At 48.7% G+C, this 25,943-nt stretch overlaps 2 protein-coding genes across 3 annotated transcripts; both read left to right on the forward strand.

Annotated features, from left to right (window-relative positions):
• Positions 1-204: 204 nt before the first annotated feature.
• LOC101985951 (paired immunoglobulin-like type 2 receptor beta) lies at positions 205-7,007 on the forward strand. Of its 2 annotated transcripts, XM_013353760.1 has the most exons (5): positions 205-418; positions 730-1,116; positions 3,712-3,901; positions 6,116-6,172; positions 6,660-7,007. In XM_013353760.1, exons 1-4 carry the CDS (start codon positions 205-207, stop codon positions 6,126-6,128), a joined length of 804 nt encoding a protein of 267 aa, XP_013209214.1. In that variant the 3' UTR covers positions 6,129-6,172; positions 6,660-7,007. The 2 variants fall into 2 exon arrangements, with proteins under 2 accessions (XP_013209214.1, XP_013209215.1); XM_013353761.1 differs by lacking the exons at positions 6,116-6,172; positions 6,660-7,007 and having other exon boundaries at positions 3,715-3,905.
• A 3,776-nt stretch (positions 7,008-10,783) lies between these two features.
• On the forward strand, positions 10,784-25,365 carry LOC101986240 (paired immunoglobulin-like type 2 receptor alpha). The gene is made up of 9 exons (XM_026789221.1): positions 10,784-10,810; positions 11,085-11,173; positions 13,443-13,561; positions 13,873-14,274; positions 18,114-18,314; positions 22,327-22,357; positions 24,785-24,831; positions 25,051-25,082; positions 25,240-25,365. Exons 1-9 carry the CDS (start codon positions 10,784-10,786, stop codon positions 25,363-25,365), a joined length of 1,074 nt encoding a protein of 357 aa, XP_026645022.1.
• Positions 25,366-25,943: the final 578 nt, after the last annotated feature.

Raw genomic sequence — 25,943 nt, forward strand, 5'->3', positions numbered from 1 at the left:
GGAAAGACTGCATGAGACAGGAGGTCAGGGTGGAAGAGAGGAGAGCCCGGCATGCAGAGGTCAAGGCTGCATCTTCCAGCCAAAAATGGGGGCTGGGCTCAAGGGCACAGTCACCTTCTCAGTGACCACAAGGGCAGATCTTGTGCAACATGGGAAAGAAGAAGCCAGAATGATAAAGGAAGTTGCTGGCCACAGGAGGTGGAGATGGGGAGGTCCTGCCCCCACTCAGTCCTCCACATACAGCTCAGGGGATGGGGTCATTTTTATTCTGATTGTCTTCTGAATCCTGACCACCCCAGGGACCCTCCACAGGACCTGTTCTCCCTCCTGATGGGTCTGCTGGTCTCACTTCCTGGAGGGATTCTGGACATGGCCTGGGTCCTGCTTCTGCTGCTGCCAGCAGCCTGCCTGCAAGCTGGTGAGTGGTGGGGACCTCACTACTGGGGACTTAACCACAGGAGGGGTGAGTGGGTCTGGGAAGAGTCGGCTGGCATGTGGAGAGGTGACTGCTCTATGAGCCAACCTGTCCTCTGTGCCCCAAGAGAAAGCACATCCTCAGACTTGGCCCAGCCCAACCTTTCCCCCATCTGTCCTGTCTCATATGGGACAGTGGGACATAGGGACAGTCCTCTCCTGTCTCCCACACCTTTCTATGGGTGATGGCTCAGGAAGCTCTGGGCTGTCCATTCCATCCCTGAAGTGGCTTCAGATTCTCCCCATCCCTCTCAGGGAACACAGCAGAATCCAACAGAGAAAAGCTTTATGGATTTGGTCAGCCAACACGCATCTCTGGTGTCCAGGGCGGCTCCATCGAGATCCCCTTCTTCTTCTATTTCCCCTGGGAGTTGGCAAAGGATCCACAGATGAGGATTTTCTGGAGATGGAAGCACTACCATGGGGAATATATCTACAACTCTTCCTCGGGTTTCATCCATGAGCATTTCAAGGACCGGCTCATCCTGAACTGGACACAGCCTCAGACATCAGGAGTCCTCAGAATCCTGAACTTGAAGGAGAAGGACCAGACAGTGTACTTCTGCCGAGTTCATCTGAAAACAACAAATCACATGGAGAGTTTTCAGTCGATCAATGGGACCCAACTCACCGTCACTCCTGGTGAGCCACCCCGGCTCAGGCTTTGATGCCGCTGGCTTCCTTGTCCCCTAGTTGTCACCTCAGGCTCCACAATTCTAACCTTGGTTTCAAATTCCTTTTCCTTGGCTCTGACACAGGATCTTTCCACTGTGGTTGCGACGAGTCTTTGCTGTCTCCTCTGACCTGTCTGTCATCCTCTGCTCAGATGGAACCCCAACTCACTCTAGGTCTCAGCATGAGGCCTTCCCTCTAGTTCACCCCCTTTCTGGCCAAACTAACCCTGCAGTTCAGGTCACTTTCCCCTTCCCCGTGACTTTGAGGTGGATTGACTTCTCCAGAATGTAGCTGACTCACTTGGTCCTGTGTCAGGGCTCCAATTAGTCCCTGTATGGAGCATCTCCACACAGCTCCAACCTAAGCCCAGAACAAGCAGTAGGTGCCCACGGGATGTTCCTGGTGTCCTACAATCCAACTGTAAACTGACATCTGTCACCACAGTTCCCTATTTCCTGTCCTAGCTCCCAGGACACATCCCTCACCTCTTCCTACCCACTCTTTGGTTCAGGAAATCAAGAGATAAGGCACCTCAGGAATGATTCGAACCCTTTTAGCTGCCGGGGTTTCCTGTCTTCAGACTGAACCCCTGTAGCATAGGGAGGACCCATTTAGTGTTCTCCAACTTACATCCTTTAGCAAGATGATTTCTGCACCCCAACACCTCTCATCTAAGCTGCCCAAATCCTCAGATGAAAAATACCTGAGGTGTTCTGAGCACTGATTCAACCAAATTTACATAGGCTTTGCACCTTCAGAAAAATTTCAGGCAAGGATCACATAGAGAGGACAGGGGACAAAATGTAGCAGTCACAAAAGGCAGATTAAGGTGAGGTGCTAACACTCTGGAGTCAAACCAGGTGTAAATCTGTGGGAATTCTCCCTACAACTCCCTTATAGGGTCTCCACTTCCCAACTCCCCTCTCCCCTTCCTTGCCCTCTAGCCCTTACCTCGCCCACACAAGCCCCAACGGTCTTGGGAACTAATGCCCCCATTTTCATGATGTGGCTGCTCTGTCTTCTGATCCTTGCCTCTCCTCTGAAGCAGAAGTAACTGCAGACCCAGCACTGGGAACACTGGATGGAACTCTATGCTGCTGTTACCCCTGCACCCTTTAAATGGCCCTGCAGGAGCTGGGAAATCTATGTGCTTTTTCGTTGACCACAACCTTGCTCTGTTCATATATATATATATATATATTGTGTGTGTGTGTGTGTGTTTTGGTTTTTATTAGACAGGGTCTCACCATGTAGCGCTGGTTGTTCTGGAACTCACAGAAACCTGTTACTTCTGTCTCCCAAGTGCTGAGATAAAGGCCTGTGCCACCACACCCAGAAGTGGCTGTTGACTGGATTAAAGCCAACCTGTGACAGGGCGCCCACAGCACAGTTCTTGTGCAGTCTCTATAGCTGCCATGTTGACCTGATGTAATGTCTAACCACAGCTGCCAGGGCTCAGGGATGGAAGAGAAAGGAGAGGCTTCTTGGGTCTACAGTAGTGATTCTCAACCTTCTTAATGGAGTCACCCTTTAATATAGTTCCTCATGTTGTGGTGAAACCTCCCCCCATTATTTTTATTGCTGCTTCATAACTATAATTTTGCTACTGTTATGAATCATACTGTAAATATATGATTGCATGTTATCATGTTATTCTACCACTGTGGGGGGTAGCAAACCACAGGCTGGGAACTGTAGGTCTACTGTTTCCAAATAGATAAGTGTAGGAACTGACCTTACTGGGGATTGCAGAGCAGATGAATATATGCTGCCCTGTACTGAGCTGGACACCTACAATCAAAATTATATATTTTCTGTTTTACATTTTGTGTATTTTGGGTGTGTGATCATGAGGGTCTGTTAATTCACATGTGTCTGTTTGTCTGTCTGTCTGTATGTATGTGTGTATGTCTGTATGTATTGTGTAATCGCTGACAATTCTTCATATGCATTCAGAAGCTAAGAGGAAACATTCAGGAGCCATTCCCTATTTTCTGAGACAGAGTCTCTCACTAGCTTCAAGTTTACCAAGTAGATAGATAGGGCTGGCTAACCAGTGAGCCCCAGGGACATGCCTGTCTCCGCCTCCTTTTACTGGGACACAACTCACTCAACTCTGTTTGGTGTGGAACTAAATATACAGAGACAGGCTGGCTTTAACTCACATAGATCTGCCTGCCTCTGCCTCTAGGGCTAATATTAAAGGCCATGCCCAGCTCTCCAGGCTCTTCAAATGGATTCTAGGGATCAACTCGGGGTCTAAATTTCCTGAGAGCAATCACGATACAGACTGAGACATGTGCTTGTTCCATGCATTTATGACCAAAACAACTGTGTTTCTATGATTTAATTACCTGTGACTAAATGTAAATCTGAGGACACACAGCCAGGACAGGTGGAGGTGTGCACTAACTCCTGGAGTCTCAGTCTTCAGCATGTGTTCCCCTCTGTGAACTTCTAACAGCTGCTCCACATCCCACCTCCCACAGAGGAGACAGATGTGACCCTCACCCCATCCCTCCTCATCCAGGGAGGATCTGCTGACTCCTCATCTCTCCCCAGCAGTCAGAACCATCACGAAGAGCCCCTCCATCATCACCTCTGCAGTCACCACGGCTGGACTGGAGGACACAGAGGGCCATAGGAATCCTTCTCTTGTGAACCTGGGAGCCACGGTCGGGGTGGTGGTGGCCACGGCTGTGCTCATAACCCCCGTCTATGTGATGATGATCTTCCTCTGGTGGAAGAAAAGGTGAGTGGTCCAGGACAGGGCCTCACCTGAGCTTACCTCTGAGTTTTCTCAGTTGTGGGACATGGAGATAGGTATGTGTATTAGTCAGGGTTCTCTAGAGTAACGGAACTTTTATGGAATGTATTTATATGTATGTGTACATATATATGTGCATATATATATATATATATGAATTTATTGGAATGACTTATGGCTGCCGTCCAACAATGACTAGTTGTGAAAGGAAAGACCAAGAACCCAGTAGCTGCTCCGTCCACGAGGCTGGGTGTCTCAGCTGCTCTACTGGGATCCCGAAGACAGAAATGAATGTGTGACAGAGGTGAGGACAAGCAGGTGAAGAACACCCTTCCTTCTTCCATTGTCCTTACACTGGCTTAAAACAGAAGGTGAAAGGTGTGCCTTCCAGCCACATGGTCTGGATCCAATGCATGCTGTCTTCCTCCCTTAAGATTCAGATCCCAAGTGTGTCCTCTGTGTCTGCATTATAGCTCATTCCAGATACAGTCCAGTTCACAGCCAAGAACAGCCAGCACAGGAAACTTGTGCAGGGCAGAGAATAGGGAACAGAAGGACAGAAAGGAGGCTGAACCCACCCAGGACGGAATCTGCTCCTAATTCCTTAGAGTCCCAGCTGGAAATTAGAGGATCAAGTGCAGATGAACACAGCCTGCTCCCAAGGAATTCAAGGGGCATGCAGGAGCCCCAGGAGCTAACTGCTCATTTGGAAAGAGCCCTGGCTGCTAAACAAGGTCTGAGGTTGAGCAGCCTGCAGGGACAGCATCTCACAGGAGGTGAGACCATGAAGACAGAGATCTGTTTGAGTTGGTAATATGGTATCTATACAAAAAGGAGGACATGGTGTGCAATAAACCCACAGGAGAAAAGAACATGTCTGGGAAGAACTTATACCATAAGAGGTCAAATATTTGGACCCTAAAAACGACACACTGCTGAAAGAAATTACAGAGCAGCTGGAAGATGGCTCAGTTGGTAAAGAGCTTAACCCACAAACACAAGGACATGGGTTCCATCCCCAGGATTCACAGATAAAGTTGACTACATTGGCAGATACTGGACAGGAAGAGACGATAGGATCCATGAGGGTCACTATGCTGCCAGGCTTGCCCAATCAGGGAACCCCAAGCCAAGGGCAGACCTGTCCCGAAAAGCATAGAGGACAGCTCCTGCAGGATGATACCCAAGGTTGTCCTCCACCACCCACAGTGTGTGCACGTATGCAAATGTACACATACATGTATGTACTGCATGACATAAATTTATAAAATGTAGACAAATACTGAAATATATATGGACATTTGCATAATGGAAACATTTATACAATAACTCCTTATAATGCAAAGCAGCCTAAAAATCAATGCCATCTCTGTTCAAATCCCACTTGCTTTTTTGTAAAGACAAATGATTTGTCTTCTAAAATCCAAAGGATTCTAAGAAACAAACATGGGGACACAGTAGGAGCCACCCTAATTCCAGCATTGGGAAGCGCATGCAGGAATTAAGAGTACAAGCTCATCTGAAGCTACATAGAAAGTTGAAGGTGAACCTGGATTCCACAAGACCTTGTACACACATAAAACAAAGGCAGTGTGGACCAGATTCAGAACAGACTTAAATCCATGGTAAGAAGACTACAGGACAGGAACAGAGATAAACAGATAGTGGAGTGTATTGGAAAGCCCAGAAACACAGACTTGAACATGCAGGGCCTGGTTTTCAGAAGGGCTCAGCCCTGCAATAGATAAGAAGAGCAGCTGAGAGGTGGAGAGCAGCAGTCTGTGGGGCAGCAGATCTGACTGGGATTTGAACCCTGAGACTGAATCTGCAGGGAGCAGCAGCTGCACTACTGGAAAGCCAGAAGCCAGGTTCCAGGGAGACACAAGGGAGGCCTGGTGAGTGCAGAGCAGGGAGAGCAGGGAAGGGACATGAGTTCAAGGCAGGGGAAGGAAGCAAAGGGAGAAGGACATGGACAAGGGGCAGTGGACAGGAGAGCTGTCCTCTGATTGGCTGTGCTGTGCAGAAGGACAGCTGAGGACTGGTCTCAGGTCCTGGGGACTTTCAGACCTGTCCCTGATTGGCTGCTACAGAGCTGTTTGCTGTCCTGGGCCCCTAATGTTGTCTGAACACAGAGAACAGCTGAGAGGCAGACAGAGGATCAGCATGGCTGCCACACTGACACTGGCTCTTCTCCTACAGGCCAGCAGACTAAAGCTGAAACCCAGCCAGGTGAGCAGCTGTCATCCCAGGGAGCAGGTGAGGGGCTGTTTGGGGAAGTTTGTTATGAGAGGCATGCAAGGGAGCTGGAGAGATGATTGAGTGAGGAAAACTGTGCACATGAGCAGGAGGACCTGAGTCTGACTGGGAGCACCTGCATTATAAGACAGGTAGGTGACAGGAACTTGTAAACCTAGCCCTGGACAAAGGGGACAGCCAGAGTCATGGAGCTGTCCATCCAGCTAGTCTAGCCTAATTGCTGAGTTCCTGACCAATGAGAGACCATGTCACAAAAAATAATGTGTGTGACTCCAGGGGATAAATCTTGGTCATAACATTTTCCAAATTTACTTTAAATAAAGTATTTCATAATTACGTATTATAGGACAAAAGGAAAGTGGGGAGCAAAGAGAGAGCTCAGTGGGAATAGGTGTCTGCAGCCAAGCCCAGTGGCCTGAGTTCATTTTGGGGACACAAATTGTGCAAGTAGAAAACTGACTATGGAAATCTGCCCTCTCCTTCCTAGGCACAGCACTGTCTGTTAGTCCCCAGCTGACAGAACTCCAGGGGCCAGCATCACTCACCAGGGTGGTGAGTTCCCATCAAAGTAGGGATTGGTGGCCACACAACCTGTGTCTCCAGTCCTTCCCTGACCATGGCCTGGGAATCAGAGAGCAGGGCTGCAGGCCTGTGCTGTGAAACATCAGTCCATGGACAGGTACAAGAAGAGAACCCCACTTCTGCCGTGTAAGGTCTGACTTCCTTTCCTCAGAACCCAGGTCAATCTGTCTGTCTTTTGTCCTGGGATCCCAACTGTGCTGTTTCTAATCTGTCCATGGAGTTAATAACATTTTTAATAAATGTCTTCCTCCCAGACATGATCTCATGTCTCTCTTAATGCAGCCCAACACACAAACATGAGACCTTAGAGAGTAGCAGATTGTGTCCAGGAACAGAAACACAGAGAGAAGCAGATAACAAGGTCCACTGATAACTGATAGCCACTGCATAAGAACCCTTTTCCTCTCTCCTGTTCTCCCTGGACAGTCATCTCGGCCACACCCCCTGAACTCTCCATGCCCCTCCTCAGATGACAGACTATGATTTGATTGGGTCCCCTGCTGGGCTTCCTTTCCTCACAGGCCCATCTACAAACACTCGCTTTCCTTATTTCCTGCCATGTTGATATTCTGACCCCTGGCGTCTCCCCTAGGACAAGAATTCCTTCCCAAGTCCAGTCTGTCTCAACATTTGTTAGGCAGGGTGTCAGCATCTACCAAAGAGCATGCTGGGACATAAGGACAGCATCCACACTGACCCATAAGGACGAAATCCAGGCTGCTTTCACAGCCAGAGGTGGTGCATGGGCATTTGGCAGTGCGGATGTAGTTGGCCCCCATATGCCCATAGGGAGTGGCACTATTAGGAGGCATAGCTTTGTTGGAGTAGGTGTGGCCTTGTTTGAGGAAGTGTGCCATTGTGGGGGTGGGATCTCAGGTCACCTATGCTCAGTCTATGCTCAGGATAGATACAGTTTACTTCCTGTTTCTTGTGCATTCAAATGAATAACTCTCAGCTTCTGCTCCAGCACTGTATCTGCCTGCATGCTACCATGTCCCACCATGAAGATAATGGACTAAACATCTGAAACTGGAGCCACCCCAAATTATTTCCTTCATAGGAGTTGCCATGCTCATGGTGTCTCTTGACAGCAATAGAAATCCTAAGACAGGCATGCATGATTCAGATCCACCAATCAGAGCCCTGCATAGATGCAGCTCTTATTCCATCAGTGACTAGCTTCAAATGTGTATCAATCAGAGGCCTTTGCTGAGTCATTGGAAAACTGTCCCATCCCCATGGGAGTGACTGAAGCTAGGTGGGGTGATGGAGAAGTCACCAAGGCTTCTCATGACTAAAGTAGAGTCTCCTGGGGCAGCTGTGAGATGTCTGCTGTGGGGTAACTGGATCCAAGCCTCTGAGACTGAACTCAGCAGCAGCCGTGGTCACAGTGATCTTGGCAGCTGGGGTGGTGTCTCCCCTGAGCATCCCTGAGGTGTTCACACAAGCAGGCTGCCATGATGACCATCTGCCCAATCATCTACAGTATGGTTAATTCACTATCACCTCCCTCCAGGGAGCTGGGCACAGAGAAGGGGCCTCATGCATGGTATTCCAATGGTCATGTGACTTGTCATGTCAGTTTCCATTGTTCAAAAGGAAGGAACAACAAAGGGGCCCACAGCAAAGGCTTACACAGATACACCATTCTCAATATCATTTACATAAAATTCCCTCAGGGAGAAGGGAACATGATGTTCGAATGGGAGCAGACATGGGGTCTAGCCGGGCTATCACTCTTTAGGGTTTAGAGCCATTCAGTAACAAAAAGCACCAGAGGAATCTGGGCATGGTGGCATAAGCCTGTAATCCCAATGACTGACAGTAGAGATAGCAAAGTTATGAATTAGAAGCTATCATTAGTACCTATAGAGTCTGAAGCCAGCCTGGGCTACATATGACTCTGTATTGAAACCAACAAAGCAAAGCTAACTGAAACGCAAACAGCAGAAAGGTCATGGAGGCAGGTCATCCATTAGTTCACTTTGGTTGGAGACAAAGAACTTGAAGATGTGACCAGTTTTTCTTTAGATTCACTGAAATAAATTTTGTAACTATTAATAGTTTCATTTAAGCAATATAGAAAGTTGAAGAGGAAATTGAGAGCTTCTCAGTTTCTGTGACCTCAAACTCAATGGCATGTGAGTTCCTTCCTCTGCCTTGGCTATCTGCAGAACCTGGAAGACTTCATCCAGAGGAGTAGGGGACTGATCTGGTCACCCAGCCCCACTCACTAGATTTTAGGACATGGTGTAGAGTCTCTTCTTGGGGCTCCCCTCTACAGGGGTGCAGGGAGGTGCTCACACTGAGGTTGGGAAGCAAATGACAGATGTTGATGTCATCAAGAGGAGAAAAGAGGGTTCAGATGGGGGCAGGGCTACTGTGCTACTGTGATGTCCTAGTGCAGCCTGAGTGTCCTGCCTACACCACAGGTCATCATCCTCCACCCTCTCTCTAGCATCCCTTCAACTCTCTCGGGACCCAGTCTGAGCAGCTACTCTGGGTTCCTTCTGGGTGCTCTTAGATGCTAGTGGGGATAAAAACTCAAGGAAAGGGAGAGTGGATGATGTGACGGATGGACAGATGGACAGTGTTCATCTATGAGTTGTCTGCTGGGGTGGGGCCAATCTGCCCTTCACTGTGTTATTTGAGGGAAGTTTTTGGAGTTGGATGTGTCGGACAGAAATAGGAAGGGTTGAGTCTATTGTCTGCTATCACTGTCATGGGAAAACACAGCTGGGTATAAAATCAGGGTCTGAATGTTGGGGACATGATCAGGAACTGGAGTCTGAAGAATCACAGAGACTGATCTCTGGAGGCCGTGTTTACTCAGGATGAGGACTGGGTATACATGTTGGGCACATCAGCTCTGGGTGTCTCTCTGCATGATATGTCTGTGTCGTATTCAGGTGCACATGTATGCACATGCGTGCTCACCTATGTGGAGGCCTGCAGACAACCTCAGGCATTACTACTCGGGACACATTCACCTTGGATTTATTTCTTTGTTTGTTCTTTTGTTTGTTTTGGTTTTATGAGATAAAATCTACATAGCCATTGCTGGCCTGGAACTTGATAAATAGACCAGGATAGCCTCAAACTCACTGAGATCCACTCACGTTTGCCTCTGCCTCTGCCTCCCCAAAGCTGCAATTAAAGGCATGCACCACCATGCCTAGCCCACTTTGGATTTAACTTTTTAAATTACACATATTGATTCTGTGGGTGCAGGGCACACTTGTGCTATAGCCTGAGCAGCAGCCGCGTTCTAATACTGCAGTCTGACACTCCCTATGGTCACATGTGCACAAAAGCCTCATGTGTGCACACCACAGACCCAGGCTGCTCTTCCACAGAAAGTGCCCCTCCTCTGTGAAGGTGTCATGGCTGCAGGGTCCTGTCACTGCTGTCAGGGGGAACACGAGGAGACTGCAGGAGACTGGCCACATCATCCTGTACAGAAACCATCCCTCAGCAGGGTCCCTGTGGGGATCCAGCTGAGTTCAGGACTTGTAACAACAGAGCCCATACCTTGGGATTCAGGTGGCAGCAGTGAGGTTGAGCACTTATAGACCCCACCAGAACCTGTTGTATAAAAATGCTGGGGTTAGCCAGGCAGTGGTGGCACATACATTTAGTCCAAGCACTAGGCAGGCAGGTGGATCTCTGTAAATTTGAAGACAGCCTGGTCTACAGAGCAAATTCCAAACAGAACCAAAGCTACAGAGAAACTCTGCCTCCAAAACATAATAAATAAATAAATAAATAAATATTAAGAATTCTAGAGTCTAGCAGCTGACGTATGTCATGTATAATAAGGTCTGCCCGTCTTAGAGACTCTTCAATTGGTTGACTTTTACCCACAGATCCCAGACAGTAGGGCAAGGTCAGATGAAGCCTGGAAGTGAGGCTTGGATGCTGCATCTGCACAGACATCTGGAGCCCTAGAATCCTGGACCTACAGGAGAAGGACTAGACCACGTATTTCTGTAAACACAACAGAAGGCTTGTAGACTTGGTGGTCGATTGATGGGACCCAACTGCCCATCACCCATGGTGAGCCACCCTGGTTCTGGTTTGATGCCTCTGACTTCCTTGTTCCTTTGATCTCACCTCAGGCTCCCATCTCCCCTCTCCGCTTCCCCGTTGTCGCCTCTCCACACAGGCCCAAAGGTTCTTCAGAACAAAGTCCCCATTTTCATGACGTGGCTGCTCTGTCTTCTGATCCTGGCCTCTCCTCGGAAGCAGAAGTAACTGCAGTCCCATGCACTGGGAGCGCTGAGACCCGGCCTGGGCACTGTGTTGCTGTTACCCGTGCGTCTCTCACAAGGTCCTGCAGGAGCTGGGGACTCTGTGCTTCGCTGTTGCTCACAACCTGGCTCTGGCCGTGTTTGCTCAGGATGAGGACTCGGTAGGCAGGTGCAGGATGATCAGCTGTGAGAGGTGCCTTGCATGTTAGTGTGTGAGAGAGAGAGGTGTGTGTGTGCATGTGTGCTCCATCACATGCAAGTATATGAGCTTGCAAGTAAGTGTGTGCTCATCCTTGTACAGGCTAGAGAGCAACATCCGGCTTTACTACTCCAGACACTGTGTACCTTGGACATTTTGTTTTGTTAGTTGTGTTTTTGTTTGTTTGTTTTCTGTGTTTCTTTGTTTGCTTTTTATTATTCTTGTTTTTGTAGATCTGTTTTGTTTTTGTTGGTCTCACTATGTACTCCTGGTTGGTCTGGAAATCAATCTACAGACCAGGCTAGATTCAAGCTAACAGATGTCCTCTGGCCTCTGCCTCCCATATACTAGTAAGAAGGCGTGTGCCACCATGCACTCCTTAATTTTTAAAATTATATTTACTTAACTCTTCTGTGGATCAGGGCACACTCATGTTGTATCCGGTGTGGCAGCCAGGTTCTAACACTGTAACCTGGCAGTCCCATGGTCACATGTATGCAAAAGCCCCATGTGTGGTACTGGACAGCCCCAGGCTGCTCTTCCACGAAAAGTGCCCCTCCCCTATAAAAGTGTCATGGCTGCAGGGTCCAGTCACTGCTATTGGGGGAAACTGGATTCTCACTAAAGGAAAATGATTACAGCCTGCTGGACAAAAATCGTCCCACAGCAGGGTCCCTATGAGATTCAACTGGGTCCAGGATTTGAAATTAGAACAGAGTCCATGATTTGGGATTGAGGGGCCAGCAGGTGCCAGCAGTGAGGCTAAGCAGCTGGGATCCTGAGGGATCAACCAGAGTCTGTTGTGTAAAAATGCTGGAGATCAGCAGCTGGCACAGGGCAAGCTCATTGGCCCAGTCCTTCCTTTAGAAACTTAGCAAGGGGTGAGGAAGACAGAGAAAGCAGACATGACAGAGGCGGCTGCATAGTCACCTGAGGGGAGCATGGAGAAGGTAGTCAATGCCAGGAAATCTAAGGAAATGGGAAGACACCTCTGCCCATCTCATTAAGAGAGAATAATGCCACACTCTCTGATACAAACACATCTTCCTGCCCTTCAGGGAACTGATGGCATCTTGTTATGGGAAAGGGTGGGATGACCTCCACAAACCCAGCCCTTTGGACACCACAGGCACTGCCCCCACATCTCACGACTTAACTATTCACGGACCAGCTGTGTCCACTCAGAGATGTTCCAGGCATTATGTCATGACTGACACATTGCTGCTTTTTGCCCACTGCATTCAAAGAAGGTTCTAGAACAGCCATAGCCAGAAGGAATCACTGAAGTGTTCTGTGGGAACAGCCTCCCTGAAGCCCAGCAGCAGATCCGTAGCCTTTGAGGGGAGTTCGGAGGCTGCACCGAGCAGCCGGAAGTCAGTGTGGAGGGTGAGAATACAAGAACTTGACGGAACTGACGTCCAGTCGCCTGCCGTGTGGCAGTCATGTGACATGTGCCAGGGCTTCTCTGACCTTTGGTTTCCTCTTCTGAGTGTGTGTTAAGGGTGGTAGGAGGCAGGAAGGCTCCTTGAGAAACTGGAGTAGCTCTGGAGTCAGTGTTAGGGTGAGGGAGACGAGTCTATAACTTACCCGGAAGCACAGGGAAGTTACAGACTCAGCAGCAGCAAGCACCAGGGCGAGAGTGTCCACTGGGCCTTAGTTTTCCAGGGGCGCTGTGAGGAGTCCCTGACAGGCAGCAAGAGTGCAAAGAGCAGACGATGGTGGGGGCACCAAGCTAGGGCTGGGACTGAATGTGTTTCCTCATCACCTCCTGCCTCGCTGTGTCTGGTGAGCAGAAAATGATCAATCCTTTAACAATTGCGATAATTAGAGAAAGAGAGATAAACACAAAGACAACCAGCATGAGGGAGACATAGTGAGAAACAGACCGGGGGGAGGGCAGCAGTGGAGGAAATGGGAGCTGAGGAAACAGTGATTGCAGCTGCATAGGGAATGGGAAAGACTGCATGAGACAGGAGGTCAGGGTGGAAGAGAGGAGAGCCCGGCATGCAGAGGTCAAGACTGTTTCTTCCAGGAAAAAAAAAAAGTGGGGCTGGGCTCAAGAGCACAAGGGTGGATCTTCTGCAACACAGGAAAGAAGAAGCCAGAATGATAAAGGAAGTTGATGGCCACAAGGAGGTGGAGATGGGGAGGTCCTGTCCCCACTTAGTCCTCCACATGAGAAGACACAGGAAATGTGGGTCACTTTACCCTAGTTCTCTCCTGACTCCTGAGCACCCAGGGTTCCTCCACGGGGCCTCCTCTCCTTCCTGGTGTCTCTGCTGGTCTCACTTCCTGGAGAGATGCAGGCCATGACTTGGATCCTGCTTCTGCTGCTCCCAGCAGCCTGCATGCAAGCTGGTGAGTGGTGGGAACCTCACTACTGGGGACCTAACCACAGGAGCATGGAGTGGGGCTGGGAAGAGTGGGCTGTCCTGTGGAGAGGTGACTGCTAGAGGAACCAGCCTGTCCTCTGAGCCACAAGAAAGAGCTCATCTTCAGAGTGGGTCCAGCTCAAGTCTTCCTGTCTATCCTGTCCCCTACAGAACAGTGGGACATGGGGAAAGTCCTTCCCTGAGTCCTACACCTGCCTGGGAGTGAAGACTCGGGAAGCTCTGGGTTGTCCTTTCCATCCCCTACAGTGGCTTCAGATTCTTCTCCATCCTTCTCAGGGAACTCAGCAGGATCCAGCAGAGAAAGATCCTTTGGTGTCAATCAACCAGCACGCCTCTCTGGTGTCAAGGGCGGCTCCATCGAGATCCCCTTCTCCTTCTACTTCCCCTGGGAGTTGGCAAAGGATCCACAGATGAGGATTCTCTGGAGATGGCAGCACTTCCATGGGGAATTTATCTACAACTCCTCCTCGGGTTTCACACATAAGCATTTCAAGAACCGGCTCATCCTGAACTGGACACAGCCTCAGACATCCGGAGTCCTCAGAATCCTGGACTTGAAGGAGAAGGACCAGAACAAATACTTCTGCCGAGTTCATCTGAACACAAAACATGGCATAGAGCAGTGGCAGCCAATTGGTTGGACCGAACTCACCATCACCCCTAGGAAGCACATCGCAGGTCAGCCCCGTGTTCATAAAAAAGGTATGGCTTTTTTATACCATAGATGTCTTTGGAGATCTTTCAAGTCTGATCCTTCCCAGATTCCTCTGGTGTGTTCTATCCACTCTCCAGAGCTCTACCTTTCTTTTTCCCCCATAATCACCTGTAAGCCATAGCATCTCTCTCAAAGCTGCGCCCTCATTGTGCCCTCCACAGAAGGTACCTTCTGGCCCCCATGTATACCCCTCCTCCTCTGGGTCCCTGCCCCAGTTTCTTTTTCCCCTCCCTCAGTTCCCTCTTCTCCCTCACGTTCTCACCATGATCAGGGCTTCTGGTGGCTTCACCTCCCCTGTGGCAGCTGTGACTTCAGATTCCACACAGAGTGCACTCAGGCCCAGCCTAGTCACAGTGTGGCCATTGCCCCTGCCACCTGTCACCACTGCTGGGCACTCTCATGGTCATTATACAGAGAGAGACATGGAGACCAGCAGAATTCAATCCCTGCCCCAGGTCATGCTGGTGACCAACAGAACCCACAAGGACCCTTTACCTTCAAGCCTCTCTCAACTATAGACACATGACCTCTGCTGGAGTTCACTCTATTGTTTGCCTCCTTCTATCTTAATTTCATGGGCCATGCATGTACATATGGTGTAAGCATATATGTATGTATTTGCATGTGTGTCTATATGTGTGTGTGTGTGCACATATACCACATTTTTGTGCTTGGGAAGGCCAGAGTGCGGCACTGGGAATCCTCCTCTAGTAAGACCGACTTTATTCCCTTGAGGCAGGGTCTCTCACTGAACCTGGAGCTCACTGTTTTGGGCTAGGCTGAAGGGCTACAAAGCTGCAATGATCCTCTTGTCCCCATCTCCCATGGTGTTGAGGTTACAGGGGCTCACATGGCCTATCTTTCAAAGAAAGTGTGTGATATCTCAGGAAGGAACACCTAAGGTAGGAACCTGGAAGCAGAAACTGAAACAGAAGCCATGGAGGAGGGCTGCTTTCTGGCTTGCTCACCCTGCTGTGATTACAGCATCCAGGACCACCAGCCCAGACATGGAGCCACCCACAGTGAGATGGACCCTCCCACATCAATCAAATCAAGAAAATGTCCTACAGACTTGCCTATGGGCAATCTGATGGAGGCATTTTCTCAGCTGAGGTTCTTCTTCCCAGATAACTACAGCTTTGTCAAATTGACACGATAACTAACCAGAGCACAGGGCAAGTGCTTTCTGGACTGAGTCAGCTCCGCAGTTGCTGACCTGCCTTGTCTCCTCTCGGGACTGCACTTCCTTAGTGACTCTAACCTTATCCATGACAGTGGCTGAAGTGACTCTTTCCTTCTCAGTCATTACTCAACCCCGACATTTCCAACAACTTTGTGTTTTGTTTTGTTGTTTAGGGACATTCTGGGAAGAAGGTAATATATATGTATAGATATATGTGCATAGATACACACACATATATGTATACACACATGTTTGCCTACACTCCCTGCCAAAATTAGGACAGCAAAGGAAATTTGTTATATAAAAAAGTCTGGGAATGAATAGTGGTGGTGGCTGCTCCACAAAATGAATGTTCTGTAAGCCACTGGACCACATATTGCTGAGTTCAAATGATATATCGTACATTACATACACTTATACCTGAGGCAGGGTCTCACTATGTAGCCCTAGCTGGCCCAGAACTTGCTATGTAGACTAGATGGGCCTTGAACTCCCAGAGATCTGCCTGTCTCTGCCTCTCAAATGCTGGGATTAGAGGTGTGTTCCACCAGTAAGATAAGAACCGATTTTTTTAAATGAGGTGGAGCAAACCTGTGATACAAGTAGAACGTGGAGGGGAAGAGATCAGGAGTCTAAGGTCATTAGCTACACAGCAAATTCAAGGCCAGTCTGGGCTATATGGACTCCATCTTTAAATAAATGTTAAGAGTGGCTAAGAGCAGTGGCTTTGTGATTGTGAGGACCAAAGTTCAAATCCCATCAGCCACGGAGGAAGCTGGATATCCCTGCATATGCTGTGACACCAAGGAGGTGGAGGCAGGAGGATTGCTGAGTTTGATATTTTTCAGTCTAGCTGATGCTTGAGCCCCCATTTCACAGAGAGAAGCTGCCCCTGAGGAAGAGATGGAGAATGTTGTAAGAGGACACAGAATCCTCTTCTTTCCCTACATGCATGTTCATGTGCACATCTCTATCCTCCGTGTGTGTGTGTGTGTGTGTGTGTGTGTGTGTGCTCATGTGCTTGTGTGTATAGGTGCATGTATGTACACTCAGCAGACACATACTACTCACACACATTAAACAAATGGCAAAAAGATATTTAGTGGTATTTGATTAAATATTTCATACATTTTGCAATATATTTTCATCGTATCTACATCAAAAGCAAGCACCGTCTTCAGCAATAGGTTCTTACCATCTAGCTGGGGTGGGCAACCAAGAGCAATCACAATAGTCTGTGTGGGATGGGGGCTTGAACCTCACTCACCGATAACGCATAGGGAGGCAAACCGTGCCTGACAGTGAGAATTTGTTCAATAACTCACGTCTAAGGAGCAGCCTTGTCCACCCTGGCAGGCTACTTCTGCTCTAACAAGGACTGTTACTAGAAAATGACTGTTTAGATCTGTGTGACTTAGAGATTGCTCTTTGTAAGGGATGACATGAGCGTCTGAGGACGTTCCTACCAGGAAGTAGAGTTGTCATTGCTCACCCGATCTCAACCTCAGCATCCCCAAAGGAGGATGTTCCCGTCTTCCTGTGTGAGCTTCTAAGAGCTGCTCCCCATCCCGCATCCCCAAAGGAGACGGGATACCGACAATGCAGTTCTATGATCTAGGTCTGGAGTTAGACTCACTGCTCTAAGCAAAGAAAACAGTCAGGCCTCTAAATTATGCTTCTGGGCTACGCTGTCATCAGTCGTTGTGATCCTGGTGTTGTGGGTCTTTCTCTGGGTTGCAGTTCATTATTTCTCCTGCTGCCCTTGAGAGTCCTGAACTAAAGTCATCAGTGAACCGAGGTGAAGGTGAGCATAGGAGGTAAGAATCTTTTATGTGGGGTAAAACCAGAGCAGCAGCTTGAGCAGGTGAGCCTCTATGCCAGGACCCTAAGCACTGACCAAATGCCTGCTGATAAAGATAATTGCAGGAAGGGAGATCTCTGCGCTTACCTAGGAGACTGAAACAAGGCCTGGCAGTGGGAAACTGTTCTGAACTAGGGAATTAACTCCCAAATATGTAACAGAAGGGAAGCCAGCTACAGTGAAAAATCTACAGCAAAGGATAGCCACTTTGTTCACAAAGCAATAATGCCTAAAAGCCTTGCCTTTGGTTTAGCCCTTAGGGGATCCCTTGGTTCTGATAAGTTGCTCCTGAGAAGATGACTGGGCAATAACTGTATGATGTCACAGCTTCCAGCGCTCAGCTTGACCAGATTGGGAGGAGAAACAAGGACAACCCCTGACTCCGTATTTGGGATTTGACACATCGTGACCTGATGTTTACGCTCAAATAGAAGACAAGACATAAGCATATCTAAGCAGTCCCAGTTCCGGTGTGGCCCCGCCCACAGTGAGCCATCATCCTCTGTCTCCAGTCTCTCCTGCAAGGTGATCTGAGGAGCTGTCAGAACTCTGTGAACTCTCGTTCTGGGAGATCAGTTCTTTACTGGCTGGCTCCAAGCTTTGCCTTTTCCTTCTCCCAGCTTGAGACTCCTTGGGTGTCTCCAGTTCCTTGGAGTCCATTGCTTCAGTGTCTGACGGCAAAGAGTGCTGCAGAGGCATCTCTAGAATCTTCACTCCTACTGGGGAAGTTCATGCTGACTTCCTTTATCTCTTCCCAGCCCCCAGGACCACCTCTCCAAGTCCCAGCACTGTAACTTCTACACGCACGAAAAACACCCTCATGGCCACAGAAGGTCAGATGAGCAGAGAAAATCACACCCTGGATCTGGGAACCACAGTTGGGTTGGCGGTGGCTGCTGCTGTACTCCTGGCTGGGGTTTTGGGATTGATGGTGTTCCTCAGGTGGAAGAGGAGGAAAGGTAAGTGTCCAGACTGCATCCCCATCACACTTCCTGAGTGTTTCCACAAGACAATCTGCACCAGAGTCATCGAAGGGGATTGCTGACAGCTCAGATCCTGGGGCTCAGGTGAGGGCTCAGTCAGTAAAGTGCTTGCCATGCAAGCTTGAGGATCTGTCACCAAAATCCTTGTAGTCCCAGTGCTGAGCAGGGGGACAAGATCATCCCCGAGGCTGATGACTAGTCACACTAGCCTAATTGTTGAGCCTCGGGTCCCAGTGAGAGACCCTGTCTTTAAATTTAAACAGCTTTGAGGAGCTAAGTGTGGCTTCCGGCCTCCCCAGGGCAGATCCCTGATGGCCTCCTCTTGAGTCCAGAGTCAAGCTCTGAGGCTTCTGCTTAGAGTAGCTGGGGTCTTTTTGTTGCTGTTGTTTCAGTTTGGTTGACTGCAGGCCTGCACTGCTAACCCCACAGGGAATCTGCTTTAAGCTGGTTCTCCAAGTGAGGCCTCTGAGGGTTCAGTTTGTGAACCACACAGTCCGGTCACAAAATCAGTTCTTCTCTGTCAACTTGGTCATTTCCTCATCAGAGGAGAAAGGGCTGCCCAGGAGGAGCCAGGGGAGGGGAAAGCAGAAGGGACTGGAAGTCGCCTCAGCTCAGCTGTATTGATTGCTCCACTTCCCAAAGTCTGGCTTGAAACTGTGGGTGATAGGGGAGGCGTCCCAAGGACTGATTGTCATTTTAGAAGGAGCTGTTATGTTGACAGACATGGTCAGAGTAGAGACAGGAGGGTAGAGGAGCTCTCAGAGGAAGAAAAATTATAGACAGTGTCAAAGAATAAATAATGACAGCCAGAGGCAGTGAGATGGCTCAGGAGGTCAAGACACTGGAAATGCTAGAACACACAGGGCTGAAGGAAAGAACTGACTTCTGTATGTTGTTCTCAGACACACACACACACACACACACACACACACACACAGTGAATAAATATAATACAATTAAAATAAAAACAATGACAGCCAATGGTCTCTGTGCACCAGGGTGGGAATAGGAGGATCTTGACTCCATGAGAATTTATCTCATCCCTCTCCCTTCCACAGAATAGCCAGGAATGTGCTGGGAGTCATGCAGGACACTCTCTTGCCTTCCAGGAAAGGAAGCCATGTCAGGAACTCTTGAGTAGTGTGGTGCTGGTGGAGGACGCAGGAGATGACAGGGGGAACCTTGTAAGTCAGGTCCTCAGGCCTCTGGTACCAGAGGCAAAACCAAGAGGCCACCTCAGAGCCCTGCTCTGATGACATCAGCTTGTGTGGAAGGTCTCCGATGGGGTTCAAGAGGGTCACTGAGACAGGTTACTGGGGAGGAAGATGTTTACTAAGAGTTATCAATGCCACGGACAATCAGAAAGGTAGACAGCAGCATGGCAGGGGGGCTAAGAGATGCCAGGCCCCACCAACATGGCAGAGGCTCTAAATAGCAAAGGGGGCTCTTTCTTTATTTTTTGAGGATGGGGGTGGTTTCACTGCACAAGCCTGAACCAGGAAGGAGGGAGGAAAGGGAGCAGGATGTGTGGCCACTAATGCCCTCTGACATAAGTCACTAGCGAGGAGAGAAACCCTGGGGCTGGATGGAAGTATGTCAGCTGGAGAGTCACCGTGTCTCAGGAGTCTGTGAGAGGTGAAGGGCGGTGCTGCCACCTGAGCAGCGCTGGACAGACTGGAGGTGCCAGGCTGAGCCAGTGGTAAATTGGCAGCCACTGGAACTGCACACGGAGACGAATGGCCAGGACCAGGAAAATTTCAAGGCAAAAGCTCTCAGACTCTGAGACTAGCCCAAGCGGTAGTGCCTGTCTGTAAGTCCAGTGTGTGGAAGGTGCAGGCAGGAGGATCAGCATTCAAAGTCCTCCTCGGGTGCAGAAGATCTCAAACAAACAAAAACTCAGTGGTTAGACTGACGCAGGGACCAGAGAACAGGAACAAGTTTTGTTTGTTAAAAACAGTTTGATGAAACCACCATGCCATATGGGGACTGAAGGAGGAAGTCTGTCTGAGGGGGTGTAATGGTGGTCACTTTCCTCTGCTGGGATAAAAATGTCACCATCAAAAGTACCTTGTGGAAGGAAGAGGTCATTCTCGTTTGCGGCTCCAAAGCAAGGTTAATAATGGCGGGGCAGCTGAAGCAGGACGCTGAGCGGTCACATCTCAACCACACGCAGAAAACACGGAGAAAAAGGAACTGAGAAGGAACGCTACATTCTCAAACACACCCCCAGTGACACACACCTCTTTCAGAAGGCTGCGTGTTCTATAACCACCTAACTGTTCCATAACCTCCCCAGTATGACCAAGGGTTCAAACAGGTGAGCCTGTGGTTCAGATTCTTCAGTCAGACCTGCACAGGGGCCGACTGAGCAGCTGAGTCTGGGATGGATTTGAAGTGCCCGTGTGGATCTGATAGAACTGCCCTAAAACCAAACAAACAAAAACGCTTATTTATAAGTCACAAGAGAAAGGATAGAGAGTTGTTCCAAAACTTAAGGCGTTGAGAACATGTGCTGCTCTTGCAGAGACCCAAGTTCAGTTCCCAGGACCCTGTGGTGTCCCTCACAATCTGTAGGTCTAGCTTCAGACATCCAGTGGTCTCCGTGGGCTTGGGGACACAGATGGCACACACAATGCCTCACACACACATACACACATACAAATAAAAACAAATCTTTAGAACTATAACTATGATGTAAAACACTTAAGAAAAGCCCAAATTGAGGGGCTGAATAAGTTGCTCTCCAAAACACAGTGGGTGACATTGAAGGAAAGCAAAAGCAGGTAAGAAGGAAACATCTTATTCATAAAATGAAAAATTAGTCACGATGTCTATATCGGGGGTTGGAGATACGGCTCTGTGGTTAAGAGCCCTGACCGTTTTTGCAGAGGACTGGGGTTTGATTCCTACCACCCACACAATGGCTCACAGCCTCCTGGAACTCCTCTTCTGAGTGCCACAGGGACCAGGTAAACATGTGGCAAACAAACATGTAAACAGGCAAACATTCATACAATAAAAATAACAAGACTTAAAAAAATAGATGTCTATACTACAAAAATAGTGAACTCAATAAAATTCCCATCTAAACGACAATGGCAGTCTTGAAAAGAGAATTCATCACCAGTTTGGAAGCGTTCTCAAAGATAAAATGAGATGAAAAAGCACCAAGAACAAACAGCAACAAAAAACAAATGACCGATAATGGAGTGTTCCCACTGCCTGATCCCAGAATTTGGTTAAAGTTGCAATAGGAGGCTGGAGGGATGGCTCAGCAGTTAAGAGCACTGAATGTTCTTGCAGAGAACCTGAGTTTTGCTCCCAGCACCCACATCAGGCAGTTTACAACCATCTGCACCTCCAGCTCCAGGCCTACCGGAAGCTCTCTCCTGAATCTACAGGCATCTGCTCTCATGGGCATTACCCCAAAAGAGGTGCATGTAATTTTAAAATTCAAACAAAAGAAAACAATAATAGTTCTCAGGGGGTAAAAGGTGTCCAAGAGGGGAGCCATATGGTGGAGAGAACTGATTCCCGAAAGTTGCCCTCTGACCTCCATACAAACCTGTAACTACCATATAATAATAAGTTGCAATTTTAAAAACCTATAGTAATTAAAACAGCACAGTATGCACCAAGACAAGCAGACCAGTAGAGTAAAATACAATCCAGAAGGAGGTGGTTCCTAAGGACACAAAAAGGAAGATGGGGAGAACACAGAGTAAGCAAACAGGTGCAGGGTCAGGGGGAACTCAAGGTTGGTGAAGGAACAAAGGAGACAGGGGTGGGGCCTGGACCTGGCAGGGATTTGCAGGAGGGGTGCTGTGTGGGACAACAGCCCAGCAGAGGTAGTCCAGGCTCTTCTCTGGCTGTCTGGGGCGGTCTCTTTGCTCCCCTGTCCTCTGAAGGTTCTGAACATAGAGGACAGCTGAGGGACAGATGGACGATCAGCATGGATGTCACACTGACACTGTCTCTTCCCCCACAGGCCAGAGGACTGAAGCCAAAACCCCAGCCAGGTGAGCGCCATCCTGTCCTCTGCAAGAGCAGCCAGTGTCTTGCCCACTGAGCCATCTCTCCAGCCCCTTCAAATGGCATTAGAAGAGCAATGGAGAACCGCACACAGGGCTCTGCACATCTCCCCACCCCTGAGTCATCCTGTCTGCTTCCTCCATGTCCTCCATGACGCCATGCTCTTCAGGGCCACCAGCTTCACACACTGACAAGGGGTGCAGCAGAGTCTCAGGGAGTCTCCTACCAGAACAGCCCCCACCCCAGGCCTCATGGGGTCTTTCTCCTTCTCTCCTTCCATTGCCTAGGCTTCCCTCTCTGTGGCTCTGGCTCCTCTCAGCCTTGAACATCTGCCTGGATCCCACCAGCTCTCCCATCTTTCCCTTTCTTCCCTCTGCCTTTCTCTGTGGTCAGTGAGCCCCGCTCCCCAGGAATCCTTTGTTCTAGGTCTTCCACATCTTTTGCCCTTTTCTCTTCACCTCCCAACCTCTCTGCCCTTCTCTCCTGTCTTTTCTTTTCCTTACTGCACATGGCCTGCTCTGAGCCCTCTAAATTTTTTCTGAGAAAGGGTCTCAGATTGGCCTGGCTGGCCTTGAACTGACTATGAAGCCAAGGGTGACCTTGAACTTCTGATCTTTTCACCTCCCAACTGTTGGAATGACAGGCATCACACCACACCTGGTTTATGAGGGGCTGGGGATGGAACCCAGGACCTTGTCAATTAACACAAGCACTCTGAGAGCAACACTGCATCCCCAGCTTCTCCCTCTTTCCTCTCCCGTGGCTTCTTTGGCCAGATGCCCTTCCTCCAGTCTGATCTCAGGTCCCTTCTTCCACGACCTTAGGCTGAGCACCTACCCAGAAGACCTGAAATTTTTCTGACTTCTAGTTTTAATCAAGGTGATGAGAGAAGATAGCATTGGTTCTTCCTATTTCTAGTCTCTGTTCCTGCCCAGCCCAAGGTGATTCCCTACAATGACTCACCTTCAACTAGTGTTGAGAGACCTCGGCCAGGCCCCCTTACCAATGGCCTCTCATTCCTCTTCCAGAGAAGGCCGAAACCCAACATGCCCATCGTGGTCATTGAGGATGGCAGAGACCACTCAAAGGGAACCAGCTTCTAGTGTGTGGGCATGTGTGCTCGAGTGTGTGCATGCATGTGCGCAGACACTCATGTGCATGCACATGTGTGTGTTCTCAGGTGTTATCCACCTTAAATAATTATTTTTATTGCGTTTTATTTATTTGTGTTCATGTGTATATATGTATGTGTAAGTACGAGCTTGTCACGGCACACATGTGGAAAACAGAGGACAACTTCTGAGAGCTGCCTTTTTCCTTCCACCTTGTGGATCCCTGGGATGACATCAGGTTGTCAGTCTTAAAGGCATGGTCTTACCCACTAAGACATTTCACCTGACCCCACTTGGGTTTTGGGTTTTTGTTTTGTTTTTTTTGAGACAGGGTCTCACACTGGTCTGGAACTCACCTATTAGACCTGGTTGCTTGACCAGTGAACATCAGGAGTCCCCTTGTCTCCACCTCCTGAGCACTGAAAATACACCACCATGCCCAGTCCCGTGTGTTATTACATGTTATTGTGTGTGTATATGTGCAGTACGCATGTGCCCGTGTGTATAAAAGGCAGAGATCAACGGTGTTCTTTCTCAGTTTCTCTCCATTATATTTTGTGTTCCTATATGTATGTTGTGTTTGTGTGTGCACTTGTGCATGTATGTGGAGGTGAAAGGTCTATGTTATGATTCTCCTCAGTTTCTCTCACCTTTATTTAATATTAATTCTGAGACCTTTATAGTAAGGTCTCTCACTAACTGAAGCTCATCAGTTTGGCTGGGCTGTGCAGACAACAGCTTCAGGGATCCACCCATCTCCACCTCTCCCTCCAGGCACATTGTACCCAGAGTATTTTGTTGTTGGTTTATTTTTTTTTGAGACAGGGTTTCTCTCTGTAAACATCCCTGGCTATCCTGGAACAAACTTTGTAGACCGGGTTGGCCTCAAACTCACAGAGTGCTGGGCTTAAAGGCATGTATCACCACTGCCTGACTGACTGTGCCCAGAATTTTTTACATGAGTCTTTGGAGATCTAAATTTGGGTCTTCATGTTTGGGAAGCAGGCACTTTGCCAACTGAATCATCTCTCCAGCCTTCTACTTCATCTTCTGAGACAGGGTCTTACACTGAATCTAGTGCTCATCTGTTAGTCCAGGCTGGCCTGTGAATTCCAGGGACTTCGCTGCCTGTCTCTGCTTCTCCAGAATCCAGCTTTATGTGGGTGCTGGGGTCTGAAGTCAGGACGTCATGTTTATGTGATAAGCATTTTACTAACTGGGCCATCTCTCCAGCCAAGCACCTAATGTCTTAATTCTTTCTTGTCCAGCCTCTAATCTGTTGCCCATCTTGTTCTCATGCAGGGAACTCATTGAAAACACTGAGAAATGTGAGCAAGTTGAGCCCGAAGGTAAAATCTGCCAGCTTCCTGTTCCACACTTGTCTCTGCCTTCTCCTCCCAAGACCCCGCACTTACATAAGCAATCCCTCAATGTTTTTGCCTGTCCCTCCCTCACCCTGTCCCTCCCAAGTAACCAAGGTCCTCACTTCGTGCTTGGAACTCCCAGCCATCTGTCTCCCTTCCTGTCGCATACCTTGACTTCAGAACTCTGTGTTCCTTTTTCTCTAGGACAACATATGGACCCCAAAGAGAGCCCCAAGGTAAGCAATTCAGACTCAGGTCTGAAGGAGTTAAGGGGTGTTGATGGAGGCAGAAGGTTGGAGGTCAGAGGTGTGGGGACACTCAGGCTGCAGCTGCTGCTTTATGGAGCCTCAGCTGCACTGCTGCTATCTAATGCCCTGTCCCCCACCCCCGCAGGACAACAACATCGTGTATGCCTCCATTGCCCTCTCAAGCCCAACCTCCCCAGGAACACCAGCCTGCCCGCCTGTCCATGAGAACCCCCAGGAAGAGACTGTATACTCCACCGTAAAGACCAAATGAGCGGGCCTGGGTGACCATCTCAGAGTCACCTTTGCTTCTAGTAGGAAGACTTCCACTGATACCCTCAGACGCTCACAGGTCACAGATACCCATGGCCAGGACAGAAATTCACACCACACGTCAGGGAGTTTGAACTCAGAGAAACTGAGAAACTCTCACTTCCCCTTTCTAACTTCTGAGGCCTTTCTCCCAAATAAAAAGATCCACAGAATTTATCTAAATTCATTGAACTAAGGATTGTTGGGGAATATTTTTTTCAGGTGTGTGACTTTCGTTTATCCTATATTTGTTTAACTTTTGAAGCTGTGTTACTGTGCCTGTCTAAAACACCTGATGGTCTTAATAGATGAACAGTCAATAGTGAAAGATAGGCGGGGCTGAGAGAGAGAATACAGAGAGAAGGAGAAATCTGGGAGGAAAAAAAAGAACAAGAGAACAAGGAGAGGAGGACATCGGGGTCAGCCACACAGCTACACACAGAAAGTCACAGAGAAAGAAGGAAAGAAAAGTATACAGAAATAGAGAAAGATAAAATCCCAGAGGCAAAAGTTAGTCAGGATAATTTAAGTTAAGGAAAC

Source organism: Microtus ochrogaster, unplaced genomic scaffold, assembly GCF_000317375.1.
Source record: "Microtus ochrogaster isolate Prairie Vole_2 unplaced genomic scaffold, MicOch1.0 UNK16, whole genome shotgun sequence".
NCBI lineage: Eukaryota > Metazoa > Chordata > Mammalia > Rodentia > Cricetidae > Microtus > Microtus ochrogaster.

Excerpts from the sequence above, each read along its gene's own strand:
- LOC101986240 (XM_026789221.1), top strand. The coding sequence starts at position 10,784 with ATGGGACCCAACTGCCCATCACCCATG. Across the intron at positions 18,315-22,326 it reads CAGGTGGAAGAGGAGGAAAG|GCCAGAGGACTGAAGCCAAA; the intron begins GTAAGTGTCCAG and ends CTTCCCCCACAG. Across the intron at positions 22,358-24,784 it reads GAAGCCAAAACCCCAGCCAG|GGAACTCATTGAAAACACTG; the intron begins GTGAGCGCCATC and ends GTTCTCATGCAG.
- LOC101985951 (XM_013353760.1), top strand. The coding sequence starts at position 205 with ATGGGGAGGTCCTGCCCCCACTCAGTCCTCCACATACAGCTCAGGGGA. Across the intron at positions 419-729 it reads AGCAGCCTGCCTGCAAGCTG|GGAACACAGCAGAATCCAAC; the intron begins GTGAGTGGTGGG and ends CATCCCTCTCAG. Across the intron at positions 1,117-3,711 it reads CCAACTCACCGTCACTCCTG|CAGTCAGAACCATCACGAAG; the intron begins GTGAGCCACCCC and ends ATCTCTCCCCAG.